The sequence below is a fragment of the Stegostoma tigrinum genome, chromosome 18, assembly GCF_030684315.1.
Source record: "Stegostoma tigrinum isolate sSteTig4 chromosome 18, sSteTig4.hap1, whole genome shotgun sequence".
Lineage (NCBI taxonomy): Eukaryota > Metazoa > Chordata > Chondrichthyes > Orectolobiformes > Stegostomatidae > Stegostoma > Stegostoma tigrinum.
The window spans coordinates 49,053,713-49,072,152 of record NC_081371.1 but is presented as its reverse complement, the minus strand read 5'-3'; the positions used below and the strand labels follow the sequence as shown (position 1 = coordinate 49,072,152).

At 42.4% G+C, this 18,440-nt stretch overlaps 1 protein-coding gene across 2 annotated transcripts in view; it reads left to right on the top strand.

The window, feature by feature from the left end:
- Window positions 1-18,440, top strand: part of kitlga (kit ligand a) — a 142,987-nt gene that overhangs the window by 96,639 nt on the left and 27,908 nt on the right. The window contains exon 6 of one of the 2 annotated variants that reach the window (XM_048549600.2): window positions 9,068-9,193. The exons of the other annotated variant lie outside the window; for it this stretch is intronic. Within the exon in view, the coding sequence (XP_048405557.1) occupies window positions 9,068-9,193 (126 nt within the window). The remainder of the gene's footprint in view (window positions 1-9,067; window positions 9,194-18,440) is intronic. 2 annotated transcript variants of the gene reach the window in all.

The window sequence follows — 18,440 nt, the reverse complement described above, 5'->3', positions numbered from 1 at the left end:
AAAATATAAGCTCATTTACTACATTTGTACTACTTAAAGCAAATCAAGCCTTACAAGAATACCACTACCTTCTTAAGGGGTAATTATTGGTGTGCAATAAATATGGAAGCCTACATCCTATGGACATGTAAATAAAAGATGCTGGACTGATAACCATTGAAGTCTGGATGATTTAGTGACCATATGCAGGGTCCTTAACTGGTCAGGCCTACGTGTGACTTCAGATCCACAGCAATGTGGTTAACTCGTAACTGTGGATTTCACAAGCTTCAAAATCTCCCCTCCCCCTACTGCATCCCAAAACCAGCCCAGCTCGTCCCCACCTCCCTAACCTGTTCTTCCTCTCACCTATCCCCTCCTCCCACCTCAAGCCACACCCCCATTTCCTACCTACTAACCTCATCTGGCCCCCTTGACCTGTCCGCCCTCCCCAGACTGACCTATCCCCTCCCTAGCTCCCCACCTACACTCACCTCTACTGGCTCTATCCCCGCCTCTTTAAGTTGTCTGGCTCCTCTCCACCTATCTTCTCCTCTATCCATCTTCGATCTGCCTCCCCCTCTCTCCCTATTTATTTCAGAACCCGCTCCCCCTCCCCCATTTCTGATGAAGGGTCTAGGCCTGAAACATCAGCTTTTCTGCTCCTAAGATGCTCCTTGTCCTGCTGTGTTCATCCAGCTCTACCTTTTGTTATCTCGGATTCTCCAGCATCTGCAGTTCCTATTATCTCGTAACCCTTAACTGCAACTGAGTTCAAAGCCAGTTAAGGGATGGGCATCAAGTATTGACCAAAATAGTGAAGCTTATATCATGTGAATGAATAAAGAAGTAGTTCCTGAGGAGATTTGGTAGGGTGGATGGTGAGAGGATGTTACCTCTTGTGAGGGAGACAGGAACTACAGGGATTAGTTTAGGGACAAGAGGACTGGAGAGGGAGAGATGTAAATAAATGTTTTCTCTCGCCGATCATTAGTGTGAAATGCTGTTTGACAGAAGAGTTTGGAGGCTGATTCATTTAATGTATTGAAGGCTGAATTGGATAGACAGTTTTAAGGACAAGGCAATTCATTATTACAAGGAGGGAGGGCAGATAGAAAAGGACCACAGCCAGATCTGCCATGCTGTCATCGTGCAGCAGAGTGGGTTCATAGGGCTGAATTGCTTACTCCTACTCCTGAGCCCCTTGTTCGTATTTAATCCAAATGCACAATCTCATACAACATTCATTGTCCCACATCAAATAATCTATAACCACTTGTAACTGTCGATCAAACAGAGAAATGTCAGACTCTCTGCCATGGTAAGAGATTTGTAAAATCAGTCAAACTGTGCTAAGGAATGGAAATCATCAGGTTTTTGTCAACAGACTGAAATAGCAAGCAATTTTTTTTTCAAAACTGTGAGGGCCGGGCAAAGAAAGTTAGGTGCAAACAAATAAAAAAAAAGTTGATGATAGATGTCAGGAGATGTGCCTGGCACGGACTGTTTAAAAGCTGGAAGTACAATGCCAACGCATTCTCTGGAATCACTTAAGGGGCAGCTCAACTCTGTGCTAATGGGACCAAGGAATTCTAATAAGGGAAAATCCACATCGGCTGTTTAGATTAGTGCACATGAAATATTGACTTAGCCTCTTGTTTCTCGTTCAGATCCCACCCCTGTTACTTAACCTAGTCTGGTGTGATTGAGGATAGCTGCACAGTCCAGTCATGACCCATTAGAGTAGAATGCTATAAATTGAACCCTACTATTCCCAGAATCGTACCAAATGTTGAAATTTTTATTTTAAGATGCACACACCACCCCCATTTACCTGACTTTCAGACCAAAGTTGATAGAAAGAGCAGACCAGGTTTCTGTACTGCACAAGATTTATTATGTATTTATTATAAGTTAGTAAACTATAGCTACAGGTAAACAAATGTAAACCATTGATAGAAATACTACTGACTAAGTCTCTACACTCCCCCTTACACACACAGACAAATGCATGAAGAAAATAGATATACAAAAGAAGTTGCTGGAAAAGCTCAGCAGGTCTGACAGCATTTGTGAAGAGAAATCAGAGTTAGCATTTTGGGCTTCCAGACCAGCTAGCTTTTCCAGCAATCTCTATTTTTGTTTCTGATTTACAGCATCTGCAGGTGTTTTGGTTTTTAATTAGAGAAAATACAGTAGATTATTGACAGAAGTAGAAAAGTAGAGTCAGTTCAATGCTCTTTGCTTCCTGATTCTGATTTTGAGATGGTTCTTCTTTGGCAACCAGGCCATTGTTATTCAGATGCCTTTCTCTGGAAGCTTCCACTACTTTGTAAGAAGTACAGAATAGCTGATTCACTTCGCAAATGTCTCTGATTTATTCATTCAGATGTCACATTTCACAGCAACTGCTGCAGGCAAGGTAACTGGTTTTCTCCAGGTTTAAATGGAAGTTTTTTTTACTGCAGAAAGCAGGCAGCTTCTGGTCTGGGAGAAGATCTGCACGCTCCGTTTCCTCTCTCGCTGTCAGTGACTCTGTAACTTGTTTCCAGCTCCAAAACGCTCAGCCAGCCAAGAACCAATCACACAATTGTTGGCAAACGAAAGGTTTCCGTCATCAATGAACGGCCTCTACTTCAGCGACTCATCAACTTTTTGTCACCAGCCAGCTCCACCCGAACATGGAACGCCTCAGCTCCAGTTTGTCTGCAACCAAACTTTAATGACTACTCGTTCAAAGAGTTACTTACACCATGCTTGCAATGTGTATCACGTTAACTTACTTTTCAAATCAGGTAGCATCCTTATAAACTGCGGGTTTTGAAAACAGCTCTTTATCATTTCGGTCCATAGTATTTTTTATACTTTTAATGAAAAGGCATGGTCCTTACAGTTATCAGAGGTGCTTTTTTTTAATCGAGATGTAAAACTAAGGCCTTTACTGCCATTTAGGTGTGTGTCAAAAATCCCACAGGTCCCTCTTGGAGAAAATGGACCCTCCCTAATATTCTAACAAATATTAGTATCATCAGAATTCAGAAGAAACTCCTTCACCCAGAAAATGATTAGATTATAGCGTGAATGACACTAAATATCCAAAATATATAGTCTGTCTTATGAGGAAGGTTTGGACAGGCTAGATTTGCTGATGCAAGAGACGACTTGATTGAAGTGTGTTGCAAGGGTCTTGATAGGGTAGATGTGAAAAGGATGTTTCCTGTTGTGGGTGAAGTTATATTCTGCTTGAGATTTATTTTTCCATGGTAGTTCCTTGTGTTTCTGGGGCAGGACTTTAGTCAGGTCCAGATGACCAATCTCTGGGCGTATCTTGATGTTTTTGGATTTTTCTCCATGCAGAATTAGAAGTATGGAGTAAGTTGTTTCTTCTGAAAATCGGGGTGAGATCTCATGACCTTGTAAGGACTTTTCTCAAAAGTAAGGTGTCACCCGCAGGTGTTTTTTTTACTTCTCTCAGGCATTCACGATCCTTTGGCACTTTCTTGTTGGTGGAAGCAGAGTCCTTGAGTAGTTTTAAGGCAGATGTAGATTGATTGGTGAGAAACAAGAGGGTGAAAAGTTATTGGGGAAGGGAGGGTAGGCAGAAGTGTACAGTAATCAGATCAGCCATGATTGGTGGAGCATGCTGAAGTGAGGTTGTCTTGCTCCAATTCCCATGTTCATATGTGTGTAGAAAGATCCTGCTGCCACAGGGAGTAGTTGAGACAAATGGCATTGATACATTTAAAGGAAAGCTGAATAAATACAAGATCCAGAACAGAATAGAAAATTGGCTGAGATGAAGCAAGGAGAGAGCAAATTTAAACTTTAGCTTTGAACCTGCTTCAATGCAATACATTTAATGTAGACAGTCTCATTATCTTAGATCCAAACACTGTTATAGCAGAGATACAAATGGAATTACGTATCCATCTCACGACAAATTAAATCATCTTCATATCTCACTTACTCTTGTATCTACAAAGCTGATCATTTGGATTCAGCTGTCTCCTTTTTAAGAAGGGGTTTCTTAGCTCAGTTGGCTGGATGGCTGCTTTTGCAATACAGAATGGTGTTAACAGCATGAGTTCAATTCTCACACCAGCTGAGGTTACTGTGAAGGACTCTCTTTCTCTCAGCTGCAGTGCAGTGACCCTCAGGTTAAACCACCACCAGCTGTCCGTCATTAACTGATGTGTTTCCAACTGTACTACAGTGTCTGCACTTCAAGAGTTCTTCATAGCTTGCAAAGCTCTTTAAGGTTATTGATGATGCTGTGTGAAAATGACAGGCACACTGAACTGTTTACAAACAAGAGGTTTTGAACGCCAGAGCAGCACTGTGGTCTGGTAACACTGTGGTATCTTCTGTCTTTACCTTTCTTAAACATCTCAACAGTTGGAAAGATTTCAGCGGTTAATTGTGGATCAAGAAGGAATCAGGCGAAGAGTCTTCAAAGTGACAAAGCAGCATCATGTTCTCAAAATTCATCACCCATGCCCTTTAACCCCTTGTTTGTAAACTGCTCAGTAAGTCTGTCATTTTTCAGATGGGTAAGTGGAAATGGTGACCTGCACGTACGCAGCATCACACATAACCTCAAAGAGCTTTGCAACCAATGAAGAACTTTTGAAGTGTGGACACTGTAGTGATGTAGGAAACACAGCAGTTAATTTTGTGCAGTGCAAACACCCACAAACAGCACTGTGAAGTTAATCTGTTCCCTACTGCTGTCAGTTGAAGATAAATGTTGGTACAGACATCGAGGGAATCTTTCCCCCACCCCCAGCTTATCCTCACCTCACCCACCGAGTGGTCATCCATCAAAAGTGTACCACAAATTTCACAGAAGTATTACCTCAGCTACTCGCCTGTTTTTTTCTCTATTTCGCTGCACATTATTTCTATCCAGAAAATCATCCAATATCCTCCTGAATGCCCCCATACTCTCTTGCGTAGTCTCAGGAGCTTTTGGGGCCTCAGATTTGCAACTTCATGAAAAGATAATGCTCCAAAAGCAAGGCTTGGGAGTGTCAGCTCAGTTCATGGTGTCTGGAATGGAGTTTGAACCAAAAGGACAGAGAGCTAAGTTCTTGAGCAGTTGAATACATTTGAAAAAAATCTCCTTTAGTTTCAACAATAGCAACAACAGCCTTTTTACATTTATGCAGCATCTTCATTCTATTAAAACACTTCACAGATGTGTTCAAAGTGTTTGACACTGAGTTACATATGGAGATAATTATACAGACAACTAGAAGCTTGGTTCTTTAAAAAAGAAAAGAGAGATTTTCGGGGGTAATTCCAAATCTGGGGGCCAGGCTGCTGAAGACATCCCTACCAATGATGGGAGATTTAAAACTGATGAAGACTGTGGAGTTGGGTGCATTCAAAGTCTCGGAGGATTGTGGGGTAGAGGAGATTTCAGAGAGCGATGTCATGTGGCACCATGGAAGCTTTTGAAAACAAGAATGGGAGTGTTTCAACTGAGGCATTGTTAACATGAAAGCCAATCAGGCCGGTTCATGAGAGGTCATGCAAGTTGATTGTAAACAGAGTCTGACATGAAACGAAGTGTCCAGCGACATTAATATCCATTTCAATGAAGATGCATCGTGTCGCACGTGACCCAATTCCCAGCAGCCAGAAACCGAAACTTTAGGCAGCTTCAAGAGTTATTACAAGCATTGCATTTCACCCACACTGCTGTCCAGTGGACAAAATGCATCAACAAAAGCACTCCGCTTATAGAGTGGGAATTGTACTAATAAGTTATCCATGATATCTTCGAGTCAATATAGATTTTTCAATGTATCTGCTTGCAACAGGTGGGACAAGCTTGGCAGAGACATCTGTTGGCTGAAACTGGCACTTGTATTCTAATCCATTGGCGTTGAATCAGGTGACATTGGCATGGACGGAATCTTTTACAGCTTCACATTCTGAGCACATTGTCAGGTTTGACATAAACTGCCTAAATTCCTTTGCATTGGGCCAGGTTACTATCGAAGCATTGAAAATGAAAACCATTCCTAGCAAGGGACAAGAGAAAATGTTTTCTGAAAGGTGGGATAAAAGGAAATAAAGTTGGTGCATGCCCTTGATTTTTAAGAATGTGTAAATATATTCAATAACTCTGTGTCAATTGAGTCAAATTTAAGACGTGATAGAAACAGGTCGCATTGTTTAAATGAATGCAGGGTCTCACAGGTGTATGGGCCTTCCATGAAAAGAACATGAGATGGTTCTCCTTAACGCAGTATATTTACAAGTTCTTTTTCGAAGTTAGATTTTTGATTTCGTCACTCACTTAGTTCAGACATATAGAAACCCCACCAGCAGAGCTTCCGCTAGAACCAGCTGAAGTATCTAGGCACCTGGACATTCCTAGCCAGGGAAGTAAAGGGTACAGGTTGGCAAAGATGGTATTGACAAACCATTCATCTCCAACATGTACAGAGGTAGCTAAAAGACAAAGATAGACTTGCAATTATGTGGCACTTTTCCTAATCACCAGGCATGTCAAAGCACGTTCCAGCCGATGAATTGCATTTGATATACAATTGCTATTGTAATGCCAGTTATTTTCAGATGTTCATGGGACATAAGTACCACAGGCAAGGTTGGCATTTGTTGCGCTTGAGAAGTTGGTAGTGAGCTACCTTCTTGAACTGCTAGTGCCCATGTGCTGTGGATAGATCCACAAGGCCACAGGGTTGGGGGGGGGGGGGGGGGGGGGGAGTGGGGCGGGACGGGGGATGGGTGTGGTTCCAGGATTTTGACCCAGTGATGCATTTCCAGTCAGGATGCTGAGTAGCTTGGAGAGGATCTTGCACGTTATTTTCAAGGAACACCTGTAGAGTTCCACCTGCTCTCTTTCATGGTTGGGTCAACTCCAGGACAGGCCTGACGAAGGATCACACAGAGTTTACTAATACATTTAAGGCCTCCTGCAACTAGTAGGCGCTGTAGGGCCTAGTGTCTATTATCACCCCAAAGTTTTAATTTAAGCTGCATATGTTTTCTTAGCGAGTTTAAATTTTGTTATGGTATTCCCTTAAGGAGCTGTCATATTTCTGTTTGGTCTTATTTGGTTTGATTGGTTGATGTAATATAGTACAAAAGAGACTACTAGTTCAGGAAAAATCACATTGGCCTCGGGCCCCAAAACCTCCCATAGGAATTGACACTCTGCAATTTGATCCATTTCATTGGAACTCCCCTCTGCTCCATTCCAGTTTGCATGGAGAGGTGTCCTGTAAAAGGCTGCAGCTGCACTTACCCCACTTCCTCACCCTTGTCTCTTCCCTCACACTCCACAGTGTGGGTGGCTGTCTACATGGATGTCCTCTCCTTCACCACTGGGTGATTTACACAGCAGCATCATGCAGTAGCCAACTAGGATGCCTCATGAACACCCAGGCTGCTTTTGCAACCTCGGACTCTTAGTTCCACATGCACGTAGGCTGCATTAGGCTACAATCTCTCTTTCATTATTTGAAGGGATTGCTTTTACACTTTAGCTTGCTGTTCAGTGCAGAGAGAGTCAGCAAGTCACGTGGGTCTGATCTTGCACCTGGCCAAGTTGGCGACTGCCTGTCTCTGTTCTACGGTTACATCTGCATCAGGGTTACCCTGAAGAGGGGACATAATGGGACGATTGAGGCTGCCACGACCAGTGGTCACTGTAGGGGTAGAGTGCATCATCTCCTCTTACAATCAATGGCTAATTGAAATTTGAATCATTACATCTGAGTATTGTTACAGTGTTCTTGTTACGTTGTAATTGGGTTGACTTAAACGGTTTTGGATGATTCAGCACCCAATTAATTACAGCGGACACTACTAATTTTGAGAATAGGTTTGCTTCCATCCAATTTCCTCACTATCTCATTGAAAACCCTCCCACTGAGTGAGTTTTATTTCTGCCAATATCCTACTGTTAAGTAATCCCCACTGTGTGGCTGGCAAGCTTGAAATAAATAAACTGTGTGGAAATATTAGGTAAAGTGTACATCGTGCTGAGTGCAAAATGTTCTGGACTAAGAAAGATCTCTTTTCTACCCTTAAATACTTACAGGCAGGAAGATTACTGGTGGCCAGAGCAGCAAGGAACATTAATAAAGCAGGCAAATGAAGTTAAAATTCCAACCTGCCATGATCTAATTGAATGGTAGAACAGGCTTGAGGATCTTAATGGCCTCCTCCTGTTCCAACATATCAAGACAGGGAAGTGCTGGCGTAGTGGTCATTTCCCTGGATTAATACTCTTATGAAGTTCAGGCTGACGGTCCGGGGGTGTGAGTTCAAATCCCCCCATGAATGAAATCTAGAATTGAAAATCGATTATGGTAACACTGACCGTGTGAATCTTGACGATTGTCATTAAAACCTACTGATTGCACCAGTGCCCCTTTAGGGAAGAAATTTGACACTGTTACCTGTTCTGGCCTCTAACTTTAGTCCTACTGTAATGCAATCGACTTTTAACAGCCCTCACTACTGGCTTAGCAAGTCACTCTGCTCAGGGGCAATTAGGGATGCTCATGCAATTCCCACATCATCGGAAAGAATCAATACACATTTCTTCAAATTGGGGCTTGTCTTCTCAGTCGCCTATTAATTAAAGTATGTGTTTATTTTCAATAATGTTTCTTCCACCATAAGGTGGTTTATTTTATTCCATCCAGACTGTTCACATGTTTGGGAATGGTAGGGAAGATGAATGACTGAAGTCACCATATCACTGAGATTACAACTCCAGGTTGCCTCCTGGGGCCTAATGGGGAGTTAGATTGTGGAAACGGCTATCTGAAAGGAGTAATAAAAGCGTTAAAGGAAAGGTGACATTAACCATTAAGAGATGGAGAGAGGGAGGAACAAGAAGCAATACTGATAGGGTTAGATGAAAAAGGCATGGACGAGGCTTGTGTGGAGCATAAATGCGAGCATATACCATTTGGGCCGAAAGGCCTGTCTGTGTGCTGCAGACTCCAAGTAATTTGTGGGAGATTCAGTGAAAGTCACATAATTTGCAAAGTGTCTTTCTTTCATGTAACACACTGACAGCACCCCAACCTTTTCTACCCAGGGCGTGGCTCCAACTCCACTGCACATACTCTGGAGCAGACAAATAAAACCCGTGCGCCAAAGTGTGAACGCACGCATCCGGAGCTGGGTAGGCTGGTCCGTGCTAAAAGACACTCTCTCTCAGCCAGTAAGTATTTACCAATCACTGCATTAGGCAAGGTTTAGAGTGACCCTAGGCCTGTTTATGACAGGTTACGTGAGGATGCAAGTGTGTATCATATGGATTGTTTGTGGGCATGCGTATGTTTCTGTATGTGCGTGTGCAGATGAATGTTTGAGTGTGTTTGTACATACATGTGAGTGAATGAATGTTTGATTGCGTGTTTGTGTGCGCGAATGAATGTTTGAGTGCATGCGTTTGTACGTGTGTGAGTGAATGTATGTTTGAGTGTGTGGGTTTATACAAATGTGTGAGTGAATGTGTGTTTGTATGAATCTGTGTGAGTTGAGGGGATTGTATGTGTGTGGTGTGTCTGTGTGAGTACATAGAATGACCAAAAAAAGGGAAGAAAATAACTATGAAGATAAAAATGGACAGTGAGAATTTCTTTAAATATTTGCAAAGGAAGAGAGAGGTCAACATAGGCCCCTTAAAGGATGCGGCTGGGAAAAATAATAATGGGGAAAACAGAAATGGTTTTGGAGTTAAATAAGCACACTGCATCAGTCTTCACGATAGAGAACATTAATAGCATTCCAAACATACTAAACTATAATGCAAAATGTGGGAAGGAAACAAATGTAATAACAATCACCAGAGAAAAAGTACTAGGGAAAAGTGTTAGGGTGGCATAGTGGCTCATCGGTTAGCACTGCTGCCTCATAGCACCAGGGACCTGGATTCACTTTCAGCCTCAGCTGAATGTCTGTATGGAGCTTGCATGTTATCCCTATGTCTGTGTGGGTTTCCTCCCACAGTCCAAAGATGTGCAGGTTAGGTGGATTGGCCATGCTACATTGTCCCTAGTGTCCAGGGATTTGCAGGCTAAGTGGATTAGCCATGGTTAATGTGGGGTTACAAGGGTGGGGTGAGTCTGGGTGAGATACCCTTTGGAGGGTCAGTGTGGACATGATGGGCTGAACGGTCTGCTTCCACAGTCCAGGAATTTTAATGAGGATAAGAGCTAATATAAAGGATGTAATAACAAGGCATTTAGAAACGTATAATCTAATCAGAGTCAGCATGACTTCATGCAGAGGAAATCATGCGTGACAAAGGTATTAGAATTCTTTGAGTAGGTATAAAGCAGGTTAAATAAAGGTGAACCAGTCAATGTAATGTATTTGGATTTCCAAAACGCATTAAAAGTCCAAAGTGTGGAGATGGTATTTTAGCATAGACAGAGGATTGGCTAACTAACAGAAGAAAAATAACTCAGATAAGTTCAGGGTGGCAGTCTGCGATTAGTAGGGGGGGCACAATTATTTATAATGTATAGTAATGCCTTAGATGAGGCAGGTGAATATATTCTTGCCAAGTTTGTAGCTGTCATAAAAGTATGCAGGAAGACAAGTGGTAAAGTTGCCACAAAAATCTATCAAGGGATATAGACAGATCGAGTGAATGAGCAAAACTTTGGCAATGTATCATACTGCATGAAAATGTGCAAAAATGCACTTTGGCAGGAAGAATAAAAGAGTCAAATATATTTTCTGGAGAAATACTGCAGAAAGCTGAGTATGGAGGGAGTTTCTTACGAAGAGAGATTGAGCAGATTCTTTCGAATTTAGAAGAACGAGAGGAAACTTCATTGAAACATTTAAAATTCTAAGGAGGCTTGACAGGTAGATGTGGAGGGGTTGTTTCCCACTGTAGGAGAGTCTAGATCCAGAAAATATAATCTCAGAGCAAGAGGTTGCCCATTTAAGACGAAAATGAGGAGGAACTTCTTCAATCAAAGAGTAGTGAATCTGTGGAATTCTTTACCATAGAGGGTTGTTGAGGCTGGGTGATTACATATGTACAAGGCTAAAATGGAATTTTCATCTGCCAGGACATTAAGGATTAAAGGGAAAAGACAGGAAAGTTGAGTTGAGGAATCAGAACAGCCATGATCTCATTGAATAGTGGGGCAGACTCAATGGGCTGAATGTCCTAGTCTGCTCCTCCATCTTGTTGTGTTATCGTTTATGGTGTGTGTATTTGAATGATTTTTTGTGTGTGCATGAGGAGCATGTGTGCATTTATGTGTGTGCGCACGTGCATGTGTGTGTGCATATGTGCACGTGCATGTGTGTGCATATGTGCACGTGCATGTGTGTGTGTGCGTGTGCATGTGTGTGTGTGTGCATTTCCCAGTGAAAGATTCTCACTTAAGTCCCAAAGATTTGGAATCCATGTGGCATGTCAGTAGCGGATGGTAACTGTATTTTATGGTCACTGGATCCATGTGAAATCAATGGCAGTTATTTCATTTTGCCAGCTCTTCTTCCCATTCATTGTACCAGTGAATATTACCTGAGATGAGGAGAAATGTTCAGAGGAATACAAGAAGGAGGGGTTAACCTTAACCTGTGGTGAGAGTGTAAAAGAGGAGCTGAGGATCAATATATGATCAGCTGCCTATCGTATGTCTTGGAATCTTAGATTATAGTACAGAAGGAGGCCATTTTCCCATTATGTTCGCGCTGACCCTCAGCCACAGCAGTTCATCTAGTCCCATTCTCCTGCCTTTTCCCAGTCAGCGTACTGAAATTTGTTTTATTCCGATGACCATCCAATTGCCACATGAAAGCCATAATTGAACCTGCCTCCATAATACTGTAAGACACTGTATTCCAATTATTAACATCCTGCTATATAAATTGGTGTCCTCTGGCTCTGAATCCCCCACTAATGGGAATAGTTTCTCACTCACTATTCCATCCAGCCCCTTCATGATCTTGAGCACCTCTACTAAATCTTCTCTGCACATTCTCAGATGTTAGCTTCTCTAATCTATCCATTCAGCTGACTGTCCCAATCTTTCAGTCTGATTTTCATTAATAGTCCAACAATTAAAAGCACTGTAAATGCTATGTCCTTTTCCCAACAAAAATCCAAATTATCCGAGGAAACGTTAACAGAAATGAGGTATTCAGATTTTTAATTTGATTTGATTTATTATTGTTGCATATATCTAGGTCCGGTGAGAAATTTTTTTTTGTATGCAGTACAGGCAGGTCATACCATACAAAGTGAATTAGGGTAACAGAACAGAGCAAAGAATATAATGTTACAGTTTCAGAAAAGGTGCACAAAGAGCGAGATCAACATTTAAATTTAAAATTTGAGCGGTCCATTCAGAAGTCTATAAACAGCAGGGAAGAAACTGTTCCTGAATCTGTTGGTATGTCTATTTAAGATTTTGTACCTTCTGCCCACAGAAAAAGTTGGAAGAGATTATAACTAGGGTGAGAGGGGACTTTGTTGATATTGGCTGCCTTCCCAAGGTAGCAAGAAGTATAGATGGAGGCAGTGGATAGAAGGTTGGTCTGCCTGATGGACTCGGCTGTGTTCACAACTCTCTTACGGTCCTGGATGTCCAGCTAAAGTGCTTCCTGTGGTGCATGTTTAGAAATTGGTAGGGGTCTTTATGGACATGCTAAGTTGCCTTAGCCTCTTGAGGAAATAGAGATGTTGCTGTGCTTTCTTGCATCAAGTGGGTGGACCAGGACAAATGGTTGGTGATTGTCACTCCTAGGAACTTGATGCTCTCAACCATCAACACCTCAGCTCCATTGATGTAGATAGGGGCGTGCTGCTTGCATTTTTGGCAGATCCAATGTTTGCCAGTCGGATGAAAGGGACAAGTCATGAGTCTCACGGGAGGGAACTCAGCAGGGACACTTGAACTTAGCTCTGAATTTAAACAGATCCCATTTTGCTTGTTACCAGACCTAAACGCATTGTGTGAGAGTGAATTGATGGAGCAGATGTAAGTACTCCTTAAGAGTGATAACATGTACTTTACCTACATTTTTAAATTCCTTGTTCCTTAATTTTCTTTTAAAGGCTGCATGCTGGTAGTGTTAGCTAAAAAAATGCATAGAATCTTTGAAATGATTGGAACTGCAGATGCTGGAGAATCCGAGATAACAAAGTGTGGAGCTGGATGAACACAGCAGGCCAAGCAGCAACTTAGGAGCACAAAAGCTGACGTTTCGGGCCTAGACCCTTCAACAGACCCTTTTCTGATGAAGACTCTGGGTCCAAAACGTCAGCTTTTGTGCTCCTAAGTTGCTGCTTGGCCTGCTGTGTTCATCCAGCGCCACACTTTGTTATCATATAATTTTCGAATTGTACAGCCAGGAGACCATTCAGTCCATCATTACTGTCCTGGCTGTTTGCATGTTCTCCCTGTGTCTGCGTGGGTTCCATCTGGGTGCTTTGGTTTCCTCCCATAGCCCAAAGGTTATATGGATTGGCCATGTGGGGTTACAGGGATGGGGTGGGGGAATTGGGTGCAGCGGCATCCTCTTTGAGGGCTGAATGGCCTCTATCCACACTGTAGGGATTCTAGTCCCCTAGAACTGGTTTGTTCCCGTAATCCTGCAAGTATATCCTGTTCTAATACTTGTATAATTTCTGATTCAATCAAGCTGTTTGTTGACATTTGCCCAAGGGCTAATACTTTGCACATCTAATTGCTTGAGTTCCGAAATCTACACTTATTTCAGAAGAGGATCCTGGGTTTGCTGTTTCATTGACAGTTAGATTAAAAGGGTGATTTAAAGAATTAGATGACTTCAGTCTGAGTAGAAATTTATATCATCAGAGGTTGACCGCTTGAGAAAAAGCTTTGAATGGGTTTTACGATGAGGAGTTTTTGTTTAACCATCATTGAAGCTCAACTGAGAGCCATATTAGATTGTTAGAAGTTGATTTGCTTTTCATTGACACTTGACTCCTGTGGCCTGGCCTTGGGGGATATTGATTGAGTGACTATGGTGATGATGTACAGAGTGTAGGGAGCTATGGGGAGTAGTTGGGAAGATGGATGGTGGTGATAGAGTGAGAGGAGGTAAGGGTAAGAGAGCCCAATAACTTCTAAAACAATTGAGGTGAAGATCCAAAGAAGCGAGGGAAGGTGTTCTCACCAACCTGCCTCAGCATACAGTTGCCCTAGCCACTTTGAAAGCATCCCCCCTCACCCATCCACCAAAGCAAATCACATATTTCAGAGGGTACCTTTTACTCAAGCACTTGGACAAGCTGAGGTATCACTCATCTCGAACCATCCACCTCAGTAACAACATTTGAGCCCTGAGATTATTACAGATTTTGATCTTTCAGGGAATCAGGGATATTGGGAGTGAACAGGGAAAGTACAGGTAAAAGGTCAGCCATGTTTGTACCAAATGGTAAAGCAGGCTCTAAGGACCGAATGGCCTACTCCTATTCCTATTTCTCATATTCTTAACAGTGAACCAAAAATATGAGTAATGAAGAGAGCTTCTTACTGTTGAATTAGGCACTTTTCAAAAATGTATCTCCTCAGCGGTTTGGGATCAGAGATAATGGGAACTGCGGATGCTGGAGAATCCAAGATAACAAAGTGTGGAGCTGGATGAACACAGCAGGCCAAGCAGCATCTCAGGAGCACAAAAGCTGATCTAGGCCCAAAACGTCAGCTTTTGTGCTCCTAGATGCTGCTTGGCCTGCTGTGTTCATCCAGCTCCACACTTTATTATCTCCTTGTCAGCGGTTTGATGTTTTATAATCCTCCCATGAAGTGCCTTGGAATGTTTCAGAATTTTTCGCCATTATTTTTGTTCATGGGATACATGCATCACTGACTAGGCTAGCATTTATAGCCCACACCTAATTGCACTCAACTGCTGCAGTTCTTGACGTGCAGCAACACTCAGGGTTCTTCCACCGAAAGGAGATCCAGGATTTTAAATCAGGAGATAATGAGGGCACGTTTAAAGGGGGGAAAAATGTGCATTTGAGACAGTTTCCTAGAACACTATGTTGTGGATCCAAACAGGGATCAGACTCTTTTGCATCTGGTGATGTGTAATGAGGCAGGTTCAATAAATGATCTCAGAGTAAAAGATCCCCTCAGGGCAGTGACCTTAACATAGTGGAATTTAACATTCAGTTTTGAGAGGGAGAACCTTGGGTTGGAAACTTGTGCTAAAGTTAAATAAGGGTGATTACAAAGGAATGAGGCAGAACTGGCTGGAGTGAACTGGGAAAGGGGTTTAGCAGCAGAGGTGGTTGAGGACCATTGGCAGACTTATGAGAAAATAGTTCATGGCTCAACATAAAGTTATATCCCAGTAAAAAAGAAGGGGATAAACTAACCACGATAACCAGGGAAGTTGGGAATAATATTAATTTTTAGATGTTGGTGTGTTCACTGAGCTGGAAGGTTTGATAGCAGACGTTTCGCCCCCTTGCTAGGTGACATCCTCAGTGCTGTGGAGTCTCCTGTGAAGTGCTGTTGTCTTGCGCCATTTTGAATTTATATCATCTGGTTTTTGCCGCTTCTGGTGGGTGGTGGCTCTGGCGTTCTAATGGTCGATGTATCGGGTCCAATTCCATGTGTTTGTTGATGGAGCCTGCAGATTAATGCCAAGCCTCCAAGAATCCCTGGCAATCCTCTGTTTGGCTTTGTTCTATGATAGTAGTGTTGTCCCAGTTGAAAGTGTGTTTTCTCGCGTCTATGTGTATTGAAACCAAGGACATCTGGTCACGTCATTTAGTTGGTAGCTGGCGATCATGTTAATTTGAAAGAGAAAACAAACAAAGTGGGAACAATTAGTATTACTTCAGGGGATTGGGAAAGTCTCAAAAATTAACAAAAGATGACCAAAAGAAAAGGCAGATCATGAACTTTGAGGGTAAACTTGCAAGTAAGTTCTTGGGGGACTGAATGAGTTTCTTTCAGCATATCAAAACGAAGAGGCCAAAGTGACCATGGGCTCCTTAGATGATCAGGCTGTGGATGTAATAATGGGCGACTCAGAAAATGACAGAGCAGTGGATAAATATTTCAAACCAGCCTTCAGAGTAGAAGATACAACATTCCAAAAGTGTGAAATAATCAAAGGGCAAAGAGAACAGAGGAAATAAACACAAGAACTATCACTAGAGATAAAGCAATGGAGAAATTCATGGGACTAAAGACCGAGGAGACCCCTGGACCTGATGCATTGCATCTAGGATATTAAAAGAAGTATCTACAAAAACAGTGGAAGCACTGGTAGTATTCCTCCGAGAATCTTTAGATCCTGGAAAAATCCCAGAGGATTGGAAAACTACCAGTAGAAAACCTAATGAAAAAGAGAGGAAGGAAAAATGGTAACTACATTCCTGTTAGCACAACATCTGTTATAAATTGTATCAGAGATAATAGGAACTGCAGATGCTGGAGAATCCGAGATAACAAAGTGTAGAGCTCGATGAACACAGCAGGCCAAGCATCTTAGGAGCACAAAAGCTGACGTTTTGGGCCTAGACACTTCATCAGAAAAGGGCCTTGGCCCGAAACATCAGCCTTTGTGCTCCTAAGATTCTGCTTGGCCTGCTGTGTTCATCCAGCTCTACACTTTGTTATCTTAGCACAACATCTGTTTTAAGGAAAATGTTAAGAGTCTGTTATCAAGGATGTAATAGCAGATAACATAGAAGTACATAATATGATCACACTCCGGACTTTTACTTTGTAGATGGACAGGCTATGAGGAGAATGCGTATAAGTCATTTGCCTCAGAAATCCTAGCCTCTGACCCTGTAGTTCAGTTCTTATATGGCTGGTGTGGATCAATTTTTAGTCAATGTAAACCCTCAGATATTGTTTGAGGGAATTCAGCATTGTTTTCGAGAAGATTTGTAGCTTGAGTTATAATGAGGTTGTAGATTTGCTCGCCGAGCCGGTGGATTTGGTTCTGTCAGTGCCCACCCCCCCTCGGTAACATTGTCAGTGCACCTCCAGTGAAGTATCGGTGTTCCGTCCCGCTGGTTATTCACATGCTTCGGTTTAAGGGGCAACAGGTGGCGATAGACCCGACACCACAGTTTGGGAACTGGATTGCAACAACCCTGAATAAATTACACATCTCACGAAACATCTGCAAGACAGACTACCAAAAAAATGAAGCCAGAGGGATCCAACACACCCTGATTCCGTGGACTCCCCAAGGTACACAAACCGGGGATCCCCCTCAGATGAATTGTCTCGCTGCCAGGTGCACTAACATATAGACTTGCCAAAGAACTACAACAGAAATTGAAATATTTAGTTGACGACACTACCCACTCCTTCCGCTCATCCCAAGCATTTCTCAACATCATCAAGGGCATTCGGGTACAATAGGAGGAGATGATGATATCCTTCAAGGTAACAGCACAATTTACATCCATAAATATCAACCTAGTCAAAGAAACAATTGCCACACTGCTGGAAGAATCAAGTAAGCATGCAACCCAGGCCACCAACAACATCAGTACGGACACCACCATGAAAATACTAGGTCTGTGCCTCACAACCCACTTAGTCTTATATGACAGCATGTACAAACAAAACAATGGGATCCTCAATATTAGGACTAATTGCAGAAGCAATAGTGCAAAGGTTAGAATGTTCCCCACTGTACAACCCAACTTTGGGTCCGATATGTAGGATGACACCGTTGTGATTATTAAATGCACAAAACTAAAAGAAACCCACTAACACATAAACAACGTCCTTACTGGGATAAAATTCACAAAAGAGCAACAACCGACTACCCTTCCTGGACACAAAAACAATGGGGATCTCCAGACTAGTGTATATAGAAAGACTACACATTTGGACCAGATACTCAATTGTAGGAGCAAACACCCCAATGCGCACAGATGGAGCTGTATCAGGACACTGTTTAAACAAGCCACAACACATTGCAGCAACCTGGAACTACACAAAGCAGAACATGAGCACCTATATGAAGTCTTCGAAAGGAATGGATACCTGAAAAGCACAATCCGCAGTTATCTCTGAGACAGACCACAACAGGATGACACAGCACGATCAAACGCACGAATCACCCTGATGTATGTTTAGGATATTTCAGAGATGGCCACAAGATGACTCAAACTCCTAGATATCAGAGTAGCCCACAAACGGACAACCACCCTACAACAGCTACTGATGAACGTAAAGGATCCCATACCCAAAACCAGCAAAACTGGTGCCATATATAAAACGCCTTGCAAGGACTGTAAGAAACACAACATAGGCCAAAGTGGAAGAAAACTGACAATACGGATACATGAACACCAACTAGCCACGAAGAGACTCAACCAATTCTCACTTGTCTCACTCCACACGGATAATGAGGGACACAAATTCAACGGGAACAACACGTCCATAATCACACAAACCAAAGAGAGACACGCCAGGGAA